Source organism: Carassius auratus, unplaced genomic scaffold, assembly GCF_003368295.1.
Source record: "Carassius auratus strain Wakin unplaced genomic scaffold, ASM336829v1 scaf_tig00214327, whole genome shotgun sequence".
Lineage (NCBI taxonomy): Eukaryota > Metazoa > Chordata > Actinopteri > Cypriniformes > Cyprinidae > Carassius > Carassius auratus.
The window spans coordinates 102,026-118,970 of record NW_020527617.1 but is presented as its reverse complement, the minus strand read 5'-3'; the positions used below and the strand labels follow the sequence as shown (position 1 = coordinate 118,970).

General features: G+C 37.4%; 1 protein-coding gene across 1 annotated transcript; it reads left to right on the top strand.

Moving 5' to 3' along the window:
- The first annotated feature begins 1,718 nt into the window (after window positions 1–1,718).
- Window positions 1,719–15,311, top strand: galnt12 (UDP-N-acetyl-alpha-D-galactosamine:polypeptide N-acetylgalactosaminyltransferase 12). The gene is made up of 10 exons (XM_026257480.1): window positions 1,719–2,428; window positions 3,247–3,416; window positions 5,338–5,527; window positions 5,730–5,915; window positions 6,526–6,643; window positions 7,701–7,877; window positions 9,276–9,407; window positions 11,273–11,386; window positions 12,106–12,261; window positions 12,937–15,311. Exons 1-10 carry the CDS (start codon window positions 2,070–2,072, stop codon window positions 13,072–13,074), a joined length of 1,740 nt encoding a protein of 579 aa, XP_026113265.1. The 5' UTR covers window positions 1,719–2,069; the 3' UTR covers window positions 13,075–15,311.
- The last annotated feature ends 1,634 nt before the right edge of the window (window positions 15,312–16,945 follow it).

The following is a 16,945-nucleotide window of genomic DNA, read 5'->3' as shown; positions in this document are numbered from 1 at the left end:
TCCCATGAGGTCATTCGGTGGTAGTTCAAACAACTTGATTTCCTCTAAAAGCTGTTCTGTTCATTTAGATAGTTGGCAGTTTGCTATTAAAGGGAGAATCTGTTACACAACCCTCATAATTTTTGCAAAACTCAATCTCAAAAATACAATAGAACATATATGGGGTGTTATGAAGTAAATAGCAGCCTGCATTTTACTCTGATGTCTGATTGGACATGTTAGAAAAGCTGTTTTATACTGTATGTGGTAAATGACTGTGCAGCATTGTGTTCAGTGTACCATAGATTATTACAACACTCTTTGGATCTTTTACAATAAGAGTGTTCAATCAAAAAAACTGTAGCACTCAAATTACCATTTCACCTCTCTGAAGGCCTAATCAATAATTAAACATTAATTTGGATAAACATAAATTTTGCTTGCTACATGGATCATCTTACATATTTATTATAAAATGTTGTTTATAAGAAGGGAATGGATGAGGCAAATACTGTTTCATGCAAATATGTTCAAATTTATTGAACAAATACAAAACTATGTGATATTGTAGAAATTGTGAGAGAAGTGATGTCTACAGGAGTTAATATACACTTCAAATAGAAACTTGATATACAACCTTCAAATAGTTAAAAAGAAGTGTGTTGCTAAAAGGTTAGGCATAACAGTGTTTATAAAGCGGACATGCACTAAATGGATTTGGATTAACGTTCTGTCACAGTGTGTGACCCGGAAGATTCTCTGTGATTTGACCTGGATTTCTTTCTTCCAGTTCTGCTGGCCTTATCTGACAAACAAGCCTGCTAATCTGATTGTGCAAATCCCTCTCTGCACCAATCTACAGCCCTGCTCAGTGCTCTGTAGAACTGTAGGTTGTGCCGCTGTATGGCTGTGGCTCAAAACCAGTAAACGTTTTTTAAAAAGAATATCTAAAACTTGTTCATTGAAACTACTATACTTGTTAAAAATTAAAATAAGTAAACCTGTAAATGGTTCTCTTGTAGGGGTTACTGAGGGCACTGACATCAGGGATAAAACATTTTATAACACAAACCATATCGTAACCAGAGGAAAAAAAGAGTTTTTCCAATTTTTTTTTTTTTTTTTTTTTAATAAAAGCTTCAAAACTGTGGATAGACAGTTGCACCAAACTTCAATGCAAATTCAATGCTTAAATTACTTCATTTGTTTTGGTTTCTCATGTTGTCAAAAAGGAGTCTGAAAAAGTTTTGGAAATTTGATCTCAGATTTCCTCAACTATTTTTTGGTTTTCACAAGATTTATCAAATAACTGATGCAGTGGTCTTGTTTATGGATTGTGATATGAGTTTACTGGAGGTAGAGGTAAAATGCATATTTTTTAGATTATGCATAACTTCTCAAAGATAGTTTTAGATGCATATTGTTTACGCATTTGGACATCTAAGCCAAGCCAAGATACTGACTTGGAACTACAACAACAACAAAAAAAGTTCTTATGTTTCTGTTTATTAATATTACAGTCAATTCATCTGATCAGTATAAAATGACGGATCATTCACATGGTTTAATTACGTTTCCATCGTTTTGCATAAACTTCCTTTTGGCGTCTGTGAATATGATTTTTGTTCATTTTCACGTGTCTCCCGTAAATTAATGTAGTTTCTGCAGATACACGGAAGCAGAACGTGTTCGGCTTGACTTTTCCTCTTCTCAACTCCTCCCCGATTGCAACAATGATACTATAGTAGCCGATCAGTAAAACGACACGCGTTTAATCATGTCGAACGCACCCAAAGCGTTCACTTTAACGGAAGTGCTTTCAACTCCTCCCCTGTCTTCAACCGGCTCTGCTCGCCCGTTCATGTCGATCACACCTCAACAGTGGCTTTCTGTCACAGATTAAATGACCAACTTTCGGTCTGCTTGGATAGTTTGCCCTTCACTGTAGTCGACTTTAAAATGAAATCTGGCACTTTGAAAACGAGGTCCTCTTACCTTGGCGAACTTTCTTCGAACTCCAACTCTTCACGAGATTGAACTTTGGATGACAAACAGTTTGAGGGCACCAAGGCGGACAAAAAGGACACATTATGGCAATATGTGGCAGACGGAGTCGGCCCAAGCTCATTCTGTACATTCTCGGGGCTTTTGTAGTGGGATATTTAGTGTTTCATAGGAGCACACACAGTGATGTCGGACTGGCGAGTCGAAGAGAAGTTACAGTTGAGCAGCACAAAAATGTGGACGAGGAATTACTGAAGAAACCTGTTTACGAGAAGCCTCCTCTAGACGTTAATGCTCTGGGAGAGATGGGTAGAGCTGTTAAACTGGACCTGACCGAAGAAGAGAAGCGAGAGGAGGAGGAGAGCATCAAAAAACATCAGATAAACACTTATGTGAGCGATAGGATATCACTACATCGCAGGCTGCCTGAAAGATGGAACCCACTGTAAGTGTCCATGCTGGACATTAATGTTTAAAGTTTGGTATTTGTGAGATATCCAGCCTTAAAATATCATAAATGTTTGATCTAATGTTTTTAAATGGGTTTATTTTAATAACATTTGAATGTTATATACATGATACAGTTATTAGTTTCAGTCCTCCACGATTTATTGCAAGCCATAAAAGTTGTAAATGTTTTTGTAAACAGTCCCTATCTTGCCTCAATGTTTAATGTGCGATTACAGATAGGGACCGTCTACAAAGTAACAAAGTTCAATATGGCGCTATAACAGTTGGTCATACTCAAATAAATTTAGAATTTTTATAAAAACTTTTTATTGGTTATCTCACAAAAATTATGAGTTTTTAGGATAATTAATAAATATATTGCAGTCAGACCCTTTTATGGACACAAAAAAACATATGAAGTCAAACTATAGGCCAATAACCCATCCCAAATCTAAAGGGTGTGTATTGTTATAATTATATTTGCAGTTAGTTTTACTCTGATAGGTAATAAATAAATATAAAAAATAAAATAACAAGCCAAATATTACTGAACTGTTTTTCTTTGTTGTTGTTTTTGTATTTATTATTTGCGTCATGTTTGTTATTTTGTTATCATGTTGTCATTTTATTATGAGCATTGGGGTTGAACAGATGCATCTGTGATGCTTATTTTAGCTATGTATTTCTAAGTTGGAATTAATATTTTCTTTTATTTTATGTGATATTTTATCTTCGTATAATGACACTGTAAACAAGAATGCGGTCTGACGATGTAGGAAGCAAGGCATTATCTAACAAGATCTGTCTATTCAGATGTAGAAACCTGAAATATGACTATCCGAGCCTGCCCTCAACATCAGTAGTGATAGCCTTCTACAATGAAGCCTGGTCCACACTACTGAGGACAGTGCACAGTGTCCTGGAGACCTCACCGGACCTGCTGCTGACTGAAATCATTCTGGTAGATGACTACAGTGACCGAGGTATCAGTCTGAATGAAAACTTCTCATGCTTCCTTTGAGTACATGCTTATCATAAGATCAAATGAATGAAAATATTAAAGGTATAGCTAATAACTTCAATCAAGTGTATCTGTAATCGTGTGATAGATTCTGTTTATGTAGAGAAAATCAAAATAAAGTATGGGGAAAAAAGATCAAATGTTTAAAAACTAAATCATATTAGGTTGAGTTTGGTGCATCTTTGATTTGAGACACCTAGGAACCATCCACAAAACTAACATTAGCCGTGTTTCCACTGTTGGGCCAGTGTGAGCCAGTGCTTTAAACGGGCTGGGTGGGGCTAATAGCCTCGGGCGTGTAGCACCGAGGCCAAAACAGCACAGCGTTTCCACCGTCTTGCCAGAAGTTTGACTAAAACCCACCCTTCACACGCCACTCAGAAACAACGTCACGAAACCCCATCATTACACCAACAAATAGAAGTTATCAGAAAACTAATAAAGAAATAAGTCACTGGAAATAGCGCGATCACAAAACAAACACGTTTGTTTGCATGCTTTGTTAAATATTTAAATCCAAAAGCATGATGTTTTACTATAATAAGTGATACATTGATCATGATGAATTATCATAATTGAAAATGTCACACAGAAAAGCGTTATCCTGCTTATTCAGTCGAGTCTGTTTATTTGAAGTAACAATAGCTTATATACATCATATTTAGAAATAATGATCATTTCTATATTTTTATAAAAGCTCCCGAACAAAAAGAAAAACATTTATATTTTTATGACATGGGTTAAGTGGGGCTAAACTCTCGGGACGAGACTTATGACAGATAATATAAGTTACTAAATAAATACACGATTGTGATTGAGAATAAGAAGCTTCTTCAAGGGGGCACATTTACCATGTTTACTATGGTAATGTTAATGCCTATCGTGCATTGTCTTTTGCATTGCTTATAAATATTTCTGCCTTGTATGCTGATTATAATCCACATCGGATCAAGCTATTTCAAACATTCGCTGATGACTGAAAGTGCGTTTTGAGCTCAACTTATTTTAAAAAGTCTTTAATGCTGGTGTTATAGCTTAACTTTCTGTTATGATCCGCTGTTATGATTCTGTTATGATCTGTGACGCAGACGCTCTCCAGACGGTGAGAAACTCTGCCTTTGTTCATAATCACTCCTCTAGCCCGCTTTGGCCCAAGGTTTTCATCAGGCCAAAAAACCCGGGCCGTCGAAGCCCCGACGAGGCACGATCAAGCACCGAAAGTGACAGTGGAAACGCGACTGGCCCTGGCACGCACTAGCACACCCGCTTTTGGCCTGACAGTGGAAACGTGGCTATTGCTACCAGACAGTTTTTCATGTGCAGACACCACTCCCATGTTCTTTAGAAAAAGGTGAAAGTACTGTACTGTTGTATGTTTCCTTAGTGAAATGTTTGCTAATTTCTAACCAAACAATGACAAACAATGTGTGTGTAAATCAGACACTGATTTAAAGTATATATATAAACAAAGTCTTACCCAATTTATACTATCTTTTATGTTTCCTTTTTTACTTGAAACATTAACAAAGAAGAAAAACAAGAAAAAAAAGAGTCTTTAATCTTTAATCTTGAGTAAAACTATAAGTAGATATTAATAAAATAGTGTACATATTTACTTATTTAACAGTCATTAGTTAATTTAGATCCAGGCACAGCACAAAGAGGACACACACATCCCCAAGGAGCACAAAAATTAGGTTTGAAAACTTAATTCTAATCGGTGAAATACCACAGTAATAACAGTCTCAGCTCCACCCTGTGGTGAAAAGGCAAGTTGCTCCTTTATATAAAAGCCAATTAGCATCCTTTATTTCTGTCCTAAGTTTTTGTTCCCTCTAGGTCTGCAGCTTTTACTGAGAAGTTCTCATGCATTTGACCAACAGATCATTTAAAGGAGCCTCTAGAGAACTACATCGCCAATCTCAAAAAGGTGCGTCTGATCCGAGCAAGGAAGAGAGAGGGTTTGGTGCGAGCACGGCTCCTGGGGGCTTCCATTGCCACAGGAGAAGTGCTGACCTTCCTCGATTGCCACTGTGAGTGCCATGAAGGCTGGTTGGAGCCTTTACTCCAGAGGTGAGACTGATAAACTCCTCTCTACAAACCTCAAATATGAATATGTTTCATTCAATTTGGTTAGAAATTTGCTCTCTCTTTTTGCATTACAAAATGTGCATGCTTTTGTTCTGGTCACACCTAAACAACATGCTGCATTACTGTTTGTTTTGTGAGAAATGAATATTCATCTGGCTTTGTTAAAAATCTTTAAAACCTGTAGAATAAAGGACGAGCCTTCAGCCGTGGTGTGTCCAGTGATTGATGTTATTGACTGGAACACCTTCCAGTACCTGGGCAACGCTGGAGAACCTCAGATTGGAGGATTTGATTGGAGATTGGTGTTCACGTGGCACACTATCCCAGAACATGAACAGAAACGCAGAAGTTCTCCCACTGATGTCATCAGGTCTGCGCTTCATGGTTGCACCAAATGGAAAACAATGATTTGGTTGATATGTCATTACATTTTCAGCATTGACTGAATAATGATTTTTTTGTGTGTGTGATTTGATTTTTATGACAATGTTTCAGGCAACGGGACCATTTAGGTGAACATATTTGAATGTTTTCTCTCCAAATTAAATGTTTATGCAAATAACTGCAATGAAACAACTGTAAACCCTGCCTTTATGTATATAACCCTGCCTTACTGACCATATGTCCTCATTTTCCTGGACGTGTCCTGGCTGAGAATTGCCTAAAATGTCAGATTTTTTTTTGGCTTTGTTTTGTTGTATTTATTGTTTTCATACTTCCTAAAGGTAATGACTGACAAGTAGTTTGACCAATAGTGTGGAGGCAGAGTACATAATTGTCCAATCGTGGCATGCAAGAAGATGGGATCTAATGTACAGATATGGTCAAATGCAAATACACGTGTATATATATAATGTATAATGCCAAAAGATTTTACATTTTTAAATCTCAGGCAGGACATGTCCAAGAAAAAATGTGGACGTTACTGTAATTTCCCTAGTAGAAGCACAGAAATATTTCTGTCTGTTGCTTTGATCCAGATCTCCTACGATGGCTGGGGGTTTGTTTGCAGTCAACAAGAAGTACTTTCATTACCTGGGCACATATGACACAGGAATGGAGGTGTGGGGTGGAGAGAACCTGGAGTTCTCATTCAGAGTAAGTGCGGTTTGTTGAACCTTTGTTTTTTTTTTTGTTTTTTTATGTATAAATTTTTTTTCCTATCGTTTCTCCCCAAGATTTGGTTTCCTGATGGGAGAATGCCTTTCGGCAGATAGTCACAATCCTAGTTTGAAAACTGTGTGATGAGTCACACAAAGTTAGGAGGTCAGTCTGTGCCTTTATTAAGTGTCTGTCAGCTAACATGATGAATAAAGCGACCTTCAATGTTTATGCAGCATTTACTTACTCATTATTCCTCTCATTACTCAGCTCATCGCCTGAAGCATTGCAACGCTGGTACATAGACAGAAATGTTTCACTTGTGTTTTGAGTGCCTTGAATGCCAGGAGCTGCGTTTTAATCATATTTCAGCAAGATTGCTCAAAGACCAGACAGCTTGCTCTGTCAGTGCGATATGACAGACTGTCATACTGTTTAAAATTGTTTCAATTAATCATGATGTTTAATCATAATTTTTAACAGGTTTTAAAACAAATCTACATGCAGTGTAATAAAGCATCTTTTCTTCTAGAGAGTTTTCTTTTTCCTCTCAACACTGTCCTTTAGCTTGCTCACTGGGGATATTAAGGCAATTTTGTCTGTAAAGTTGAGTTGGAGCAATATTTACTCTTATTATTTAAGCGTTATCGAATACATTTGAATTAAAAATGGAAATTGTTTCACTTCAGGCATTATATTTTAACTATACTTTAATAATAAGGAGAAAAAGATACCCAGACAATTTAAGAGAAATTAAATATTTACCTGATTGTATTTTAAGAATAAAATGCTTTGGCTTTAATATAATGACTGTTACAAAACCCAAGTATGCAATTGTTTAATTTTAATTACAGTATCACAAAGAATATTTTTCTCACATGGTATAAATGGGTCTGTACAAGAAAAAATTCACCTGGAGAAATATCATATTCAGGGGTCCTTAGGAGGCAGCATAATGGACCTGCCTAATTTCAAATATGCCTATAATGCCTAAAAAGATGCCTACGGATTATTTCGGATGTCTAATCCGTTTCCTGTCTTGGGGGTTTTTCAGATCTGGCAGTGTGGAGGGAGTCTGGAAATCCATCCTTGCTCTCACGTGGGTCACGTCTTTCCGAAGAAAGCGCCATACTCGAGAAGCAAGGCCTTGTCCAACAGCGTGCGGGCGGCAGAAGTCTGGATGGACGAATACAAAGAAGTGTATTACCATCGCAGCCCTCATGCTCGTCTGGTACGCCTACTTGTGCAGTCTGTTGCATAACTCTGCTTTTGTTTGCTTGTCTGCTTGTTTTCACACTGTCTATCTTTGAGGTTAGTGTAGATAGACTCACATAGCCCTTGTGAAAGAAGCACATTTTCTTTGCACAAATCTAGATATATCTTCACCCATTTTTACAGAATCTGTTGATTTGCTCTAAATGGATGACATTTAGCAGGTGAGCTGAAACTCCTTAGGTGACACTGGTGTGAAATTACTACAGTAAGAAGTGGCACCTCTTTCAGCCATGTTTGTCATTTAGCCGCCCTTGTGGGAGAGCGCTGTAGTTAAAGAGAGAGGTGCTTTCGGTGATAGATCGGATAGCCCTTTTTTCTCTGAACCTTGGAGATGCTGCCAGGTTGGCACTGCTAACTCGAAATCTATCTGACGAGATGCCAGCAGATAAGGCTGTCTCTCTTTTCGGGTATAAACCACAGGCAAACACTGACCTTGCCAACGTGGATCAGGTTTGACAACCTTCATCCTCCACTTCCACGCAAATTCGTAAGAGGATCGCTCTCTCTTTCAGCATCCGAGTCTCGCGGCATATTTTATTCATGGCCAAAATCTCTGTCGATTGGGCCACGGAGTCCTAAAGATCAACAGAATGAGGCTCTTTGATGGATCTTGATGATCAGAAAGCCTCATTTGACAGCTGCTTGATTGAGCGTGTAGCTGGACGATATGTGCCACCTCAGGACTTTGTTGAGACTGAAGCCTGATCACAGACCGATCATCAATGGGTGCGATGCTGTGGCACCCTGCTGGCACTCACAGTGGGACCATACGTTATTGATGATTCGCTATCAAGTTGGTTAATTGGAAGTACACTTCTTGTCATTCATCTAAGTGCAGATCTGATGAAACACTTCGCCAGAGCTTTACCTTCAACAGATGTTCCTCATACGGGAGAGTATCTCTGGCACCAGTGTGTGGACCATTACTCATCAGTAATTCTTGTCTGGTGGGCGGTTATGAAGAGATACCACTGCCACAAACATACACAGGAATCCTGTTTGTTGAGATGGGGTTACAACTTTATTTTGCAACAGGATGTTGCAGCATGTAGCAGTTTGTGGTGTAACGCTGCAGGGTGATTGCACCGGAATGCTTAAAAAAACAAGATGACAAAATGTTATTAGATGTTTGCTTTTATATTACAGTTTATTATGACAAGTTGCGGTTTATGAAAAGAAATACTCTATTTTAAAAAAGTGTGCAAATAATATGTTGTTGTGGGTTATTGATATGCATAAATATAAATTTCAAACCGCATAATAACAGTGCTCATGAAGTAGCCTAATGAGATGTAAATACATTAAGTAGTAAAATATCTTAAACAGGATCCATAATTTTTAACACTTGTTTCAGGAGGCATATGGTGATGTGACAGACAGACGGAAACTCAGAATGCGTCTTGGCTGTAAAGATTTTAAGTGGCTCCTGGAGAACATCTACCCTGAGATTCAAGTCCCAGAGGACAGGCCTGGAATGTTTGGCATGGTAAGAAGAGACAAACCTCTTATGTTTACATGCACAGCTTTTTTTGTAATTCAGAACAAACACATTGTGATATAAACCTTTACTCATAAAGGTCCTTCTCAAAAAATTAGCATATTGTGATAAAAGTTCATTATTTTCCATAATGTAATGATAAAAATTCAACTTTCATATATTTTAAATTCATTGCACACCAACTGAAATATTTCAGGTCTTTTATTGTTTTAATACTGATGATTTTGGCATACAGCTCATGAAAACCCAAAATTCCTATCTCAAAAAATTAGCATATCATGAAAAGGTTCTCTAAACGAGCTATTAACCTAATCATCTGAATCAACTAATTAACTCTAAACAGCTGCAAAAGATTCCTAAGGCTTTTAAAAACTCCCAGCCTGGTTCATTGCTCAAAACCGCAATCATGGGTAAGATTGCCGACCTGACTGCTGTCCAGAAGGCCATCATTGACACCCTCAAGCGAGAGGGTAAGACACAGAAAGAAATTTCTGAACGAATAGGCTGTTCCCAGAGTGCTGTATCAAGGCACCTCAGTGGGAAGTCTGTGGGAAGGAAAAAGTGTGGCAAAAAATGCTGCACAACGAGAAGAGGTGACCAGACCCTGAGGAAGATTGTGGAGAAGGACCGATTCCAGACCTTGGGGGACCTTCGGAAGCAGTGGACTGAGTCTGGAGTAGAAACATCCAGAGCCACCGTGCACAGGCGTGTGCAGGAAATGGGCTACAGAGAAGCAACACTGGACTGTTGCTCAGTGGTCCAAAGTACTTTTTTCGGATGAAAGCAAATTTTGCATGTCATTCGGAAATCAAGGTGCCAGAGTCTGGAGGAAGACTGGGGAGAAGGAAATGCCAAAATGCCTGAAGTCCAGTGTCAAGTACCCACAGTCAGTGATGGTCTGGGGTGCCATGTCAGCTGCTGGTGTTGGTCCACTGTGTTTTATCAAGGGAAGGGTCAATGCAGCTAGTTATCAGGAGATTTTGGAGCACTTCATGCTTCCATCTGCTGAAAAGCTTTATGGAGATGAAGATTTCGTTTTTCAGCAAGACCTGGCACCTGCTCACAGTGCCAAAACCACTGGTAAATGGTTTACTGACCATGGTATTACTGTGCTCAATTGGCCTGCCAACTCTCCTGACCTGAACCCCATAGAGAATCTGTGGGATATTGTGAAGAGAAAGTTGAGAGACTCAAGACCCAACACTTCCACTATCGAAGCATCCTGGGCCTCCATAACACCTCAGCAGTGCCACAGGCTGATTGCCTCCATGCCACGCCGCATTGAAGCAGTCATTTCTGCAAAAGGATTCCCGACCAACTATTGAGTGCATAACTGAACATAATTATTTGAAGGTTGACTTTTTTTGTATTAAAAACACTTTTCTTTTATTGGTCGGATGAAATATGCTAATTTTTTGAGATAGGCATTTTGGGTTTTCATGAGCTGTATGCCAAAATCATCAGTATTAAAACAATAAAAGACCTGAAATATTTCAGTTGGTGTTCAATGAATTTAAAATATATGAAAGTTTAATTTTTATCATTACATTATGGAAAATAATGAACTTTTATCACAATATGCTAATTTTTTGAGAAGGACCTGTATTATGCTGATAATGTAATTTCTGATTTCGTAGATCACAATTTTGAGTTAACAGAAAGTTCTTAGATTTGATTAAAGATATCTTAGGAGCAGAAATGAAGATGAACAAATTCCCTATGGGTTTGGAACAACATGAGCCGTAGTAAATGATGACAGTTTTAATTTTGGGGAGAGCTGTCCCTTTAAATAAGAAAAATCAGACTTGTGCACCCAATTATTTGAATGTTTCTTTGTTTCTTCTTAATTGTAGTTGAAGAATAAAGGAATGGCCAACTACTGCTTTGACTACAACCCACCTGATGATCATAATATGGTCGGTCACCGGGTCATTCTTTACCCTTGTCACGGCATGGGACAAAACCAGGTAACTTTCATTTTCACAACTCTATTGACAGACAGCCACACCTCTCCAATTAGTCTTCACTGCCACACAATACACAGAGATTGTAATGCTTCCTGAGAAAAATACATCAAAGTGTTTCTCACACTTCTGATGTATTATTAAGACAGCATCCTGATACGGTGCAGTAAATAGTGTGTTGTGCACTCTACAGCACGCTTGTTTTTAAAGCAACTCAAATTTTTTGTAATTTTACAGACTGAAAGGCTACTGATAACTGATTCATTCAATTCATTAAATCCATTACTAATATGCTTACTGAAGGATGATGTTTTGAGTCCCTAGATTTTACAAAAGACAGACAGAATGTTAGTAAACAAGGAAAGACAACGAATTAATTAGCAATTATAGATATAATGCTTATTAAATGTATTATGTCTTCTGAATGTAGTGTACTTATTTGTAGTTCACTTTTTTGTGATAAAAGAAACCAAATATCTCAAATTGTGTGAATTCATATTTTAGACATTTATATGAAGGGCAAATATTGCGCAGTGAAATTTATCAGGCGAAATTCAATCATTGCAATCGGAATCTGTGTTTTGGAGTTTTATTTTTTTCCTTTATCACTACACTGTTCACAATAGACGATGGACCTTTTCTACTCACTCTAATGAGTGCACAGTAATATTTAATATGATGTGTTGAGCGTCTAAATATCTTCCTTTCTCTTTTTGTGACAGTTCTTTGAGTACTCCACACTCCAAGAGATCCGTTATAACACGAGGGACCCTGCAGGCTGCGTCGTGGCTGATCCTGTCTCCACATTCCTCACCATGCATCACTGCAGTAAATCCAGGGAAGCTGTGCCTGAAGACCAGAAGTTCCTTTTCAGAGAGGTGAGATCACTGAACGATTGTCAGTACTAACTGATTGCATGCAAACAGAATTCTATTCAAATGAATTGCATTAATTCATCCTAAATAATCACAGATAGAAGTTTGGGGTTAATAAGACTTTTTTTCTAAATAGTTTTATTCAGCAGACGCTTTAAATTGAGCAAAAGTGAAACCGTAAAGAAACAGTTATTTATAATGTTACAAATGATTTATATTTGAAATAAATGTAGTTCTTTTGAACTTCCTATTCATTGAAAAATACTGAAATATGCATCACAGTTTCCACAAAAAAAATTAAGCAGCATAACTTTCAATATTGAAAGCATTCACCAACTGTTCTTGGAAGCAAACAACGGTCCAAGAAAATGTCACCTTAAAGTGTTACTTGAGAAAGTCACACAGCATGGCAACAGGTTTCAGTGTGGCCTGCAGTGAAATTTCAGAAGCAAGCCTCAGTGTGAACTCTTTGCAAGTACAGCGAGCACCTGAAGAGCAGCGTGACGTCCGCGTGATTCCCTCTAGACTGTGGGGTATTAGAGGAAGGAGGAGGTGCTGGCAGAAAATAAAACCTTCCTGTGCTAGTGCACCAACGCCTTTATAGTATTTGAACAAACCGCTGACTGTAAGTATTAAACTTTAGTCGTGTAACACTTCTCATAATCATTGCATTGGCAGGACGGCTCTCTCTACCATGTTCAGACACAGAAGTGTGTTGAGGCAGTAGCCCGGACCGACACTGGGAGCCCTGGCCCTGCTCTACGGCCCTGCTCCGACTCAACCTCCCAGAAGTGGTTCTTTGAAGAGAGAACATAGCAAAGGTTCTCTCTACACCCTTCACCTGCACAACAGTTCAAAGGGAATTTCATATCGGCTGCTCCGACTTCACACCCGCTTATTAAGCATTCCACTTCCACTTAGGATTGATAGTGCCTTTCTTTTACACGACATGCACAGTACAGACTCTTGTCTGTTAAACTGTAGAAAATATTGTATGTTGTAATGAATTAACTTATTCAATTTGAACATTTTTGAATAGTGTATTAAAATTCATCACTCATAATAGAGTTGTTCAGTTTGTAATCCTGAAACCCTGAGGAGGATAAGCATTTTCGTGCCACAAGTGTTCTCAGAAATGTTCAACGAGTTTTGGATTTCTGAGTAAACTAAGGTATGTGCTCTACAACATGCACTACTGTTCAGAAGTTTGGGTTCAGTAAGATTCAGTAAAAGTGATGGGTAAGGTTTTCATAATGTAAAACAAAAACTTAGATTTGTCAAATAATGCTGAATTTTTTTTTCTCAAACCTCATCCATCATGCTTAGAATATTATAATAATTTTAAAGGATCATGCGAGGCTTAAAACCGGAGTAATGGCTGCTGAATATTTAGCTTTGCCATCATAGGAATAAATTACATTTTAAAATCTATTAAAATAGATAATGGTTATTTAAAACTGTAATATTATTTCACAGTATTCCCGTTTTTTTTTTTTTTTTTTTTTTTTACGGTTTTTCTATGGTTAGCATGAAAGGCTTTTTTCAAAAACATCAAAGGTTCTTACCAGCTCCAAAAGTTTGAACAGTAGTGTGTGTTGTATGATGAAAGTTAAAAGTTTCAAAAACACAGACCTTATTTTAATTAGAAATGGCCATTCTTAAAGCCCACAGGAAGTTCCCAAGGAAACCCATGGTGAATTCGTCTTCTAGGTTGGCCTGCACATAGACATCATTACTGAACACCTCCATTTCTCAGCAAGATATAAACATTGTATTTAAGCACTCATCATAAAATCTGGGTCTCTCTGTCGCAATTGACAATCATTACGATTTTATAAGAAGTTAATTTGAGTTATTTTAATCAGTCAGTGCTGCCAGCTCCATCTGCTGTTGTCTCATCATCCCCTCTTCTCCTGCAAAGTAGCTTCTATTTATTAAAATCTTTTGACATATTTAACTACTTTTTTCTAGTGACTAGCATTTTTAAAGACTCCTCCTCTGTGATCTGTAGGTCCGAACTCGCTCAGGCAGCCTGGTTATGGGTGTATTTTTGGTTGAGTAGTGAGATTAGGCTCAGATGAGCAGCAGTGGCGGCGCTGCTGACATTCTCTTTCCAACCACTAGATGGTGCCAAATTCGCCGTTTTATTGCACGTCCGCTTTGTCCTCCATGCTGTAACATCAGCTTGTATTTACATGCGTGTAATTCCAGTCACCCACGATGCAGTGATTGAGATGCTGGGTTTCACTTTTTATACACAATTACAGTTAAAATTGTACAGTGATTATTACTTGTATCTGAAACCATATGGCAGCCTACCTCTAGTCATTTACCTGCTTTTAAGAAAAGATAATCTGTCATTCGAAGGGGATGAAACAGAACTGGATGTCACAGCAAATACTAGATTAAAGTTGGCCAAATTACTGCAATTTCTTTTTTCATATTTCCCTTAAGTTGTAGAGAAACAGTGCTGGGCTGCGTTTCCCAAAAGCATTGTAAGCTTAAGTACATCGTAGACCCATTGAAACAAATGGAGCTTTTTTTTCTGCGTTTGGGAAACGCAGCCTTAGTTTGTTAGTTTAGGGCAGGGGTGTCAAACTCAGTTCCTGGAGGGCCACAGCCTGCAGGGTTTAGATTCAACACTAATTAAATGCAGCTGATCCAGCTACTCAAGTCCTTCAGGTTTATTTAAGACTATATGGTATGTGTGTCAGAGCAGGGCTGAAACTAAACTCAGCAGGGCTGTGGCTCTCCAGGACAGAGTTTGACAGACCTGGGGCCTGTACCATGAAGCTGGATTAGCTGGCCAGCCAGGTAAATTTCAGGTTATTTTGCACCAATCCTGGATTTTAGGTACCACGTAAGTGGCTTAGCCTTTAGCGGGATTCATTGTCATGTACTTGCACTCCACAGCCAACCTGCTCCGGGGCAGGTCATGTTCTGGGTTAGAGATCTCAAACGGAAGCTGGACCAATCAGATGTAAGCAAAGTGACACATGTCTGACACAAAGTCACTCCCCCAGTTTATCTTGCTCCAAATTAAAGGTCACTAATGCGCAAAAAAAAAAAAAAAAAAAAAAAAAAAAAACCCAACTGGCTTTAATGGTAATTATGGAGTCATTTTATAATTTATATAATTATTATGATTCATATTATTATTATTATTATTATTATTATTATTATTATTATTATTATTAACAGTTATTATAAATCATTTATTTTAAATAAATATTAATGTATACTGATCATGTAATATAAATACGATGTAGTATCAATAGAAAAAATAAATCTGAGCTTACATGTTCGAGTCTCAATCACAATATATTTTCAAATCATTTATTTGTCTTCTTTCATGTTTCATATGAAGTTTAAATTTGTCATATTCTTCAATCTCTTAACCTTTAGTTTTGAATCTTGCTGGGTCTCTTGTGAGATGTAAATCAAACTTGCATTGTGTTGCAAGGCTCGTGATTGGTTGTTCGCCAGTGATGTCACTCATTCATGTGCGCACACTCCACAAACTCAGGATCAAAGCCTGAGTTGACAAAGAAAGTTGATGATCAGCATCATAGTACCAACAAAGCCAGATTGGAGAGGTTTGGTTTTGTCAACTCAAAACTAATCCTTTAACACTGAATTTGTTCATCTACCATCATGGTACAGGCCCCTGGTTTAGAGTATGTGGATATAAACCTCTTTAAATTTTGACCAACTGTGAGTATGTTTTCTAAGCTGAATGATAATTTCTGCAAGCCATTTTATAACGAATTGATTTGATTAACTTAGCTTTCTCAGTTATTTATTACTTCAGTAATAACTGGTGTCCTTAAAATTGCTGGGACGTTGAAAATAGGAAGTAGATTTTTTGTCAAAAATGAACTCATTTACTCACCTTTATATTGTTTCAAAACGTTCCCCTGTGAAACACAAAGTAAGATATTTTGAAGAATGTTTATTCTGCTATTTTCCAAAAAAGGCACTTTATAAAATATAAATGTAGTCCATAAAAGTCATGAGCTATACTCTAAATGGCTATATAGAAATAAAGTTATATAGTTGTTATTGATTGAAAACTATCAATTACTTTCATTCTATTGAAAAAAGCAGCTATGACACGCTTAAAAATCTATTTTTGTGTTCCACAAAGAAAAATATTTTTGAAAGATGGTGGGTAAATAAAGACTTTTTATTTTTATTTTTTATAAAGACATTTAAAATGTTTTAAGTGCCTTACACAGTGTTCAAAGATGGACATTTTAATGTTAAATACAGTATAGGTGAGAGGGAACTTCATGTTTGGTTTACAGAACACATTTTTATTGTTAATCTATAAGGTGACGGGCTAACTGAATATTGTGATGTAGAGAATTGATTTACTGATGTGATTCTGATGTAAGAGCATATGACACGAGCTTAAATTCTGGACAGATGTTCTCATGGCCTCTATAGATAAGAATATGATTGAAAGATTGATAATATTATGAGAACAATTATGTTTGCAATGGTAGGGCTTTTCCTGTCTGTCAAAGCCTCAGATTGGATTATGGGTTCCTTACGGAGGTCAAAAAGAGGATTTTATTCCGTATGGATGGTTTTAAGGACCATTTCCACTATGTCTATATGGCCATTTTATCCTCAATACAATGGAAGTATAAAACACACACAAAAGTGATACATTCTATCGATA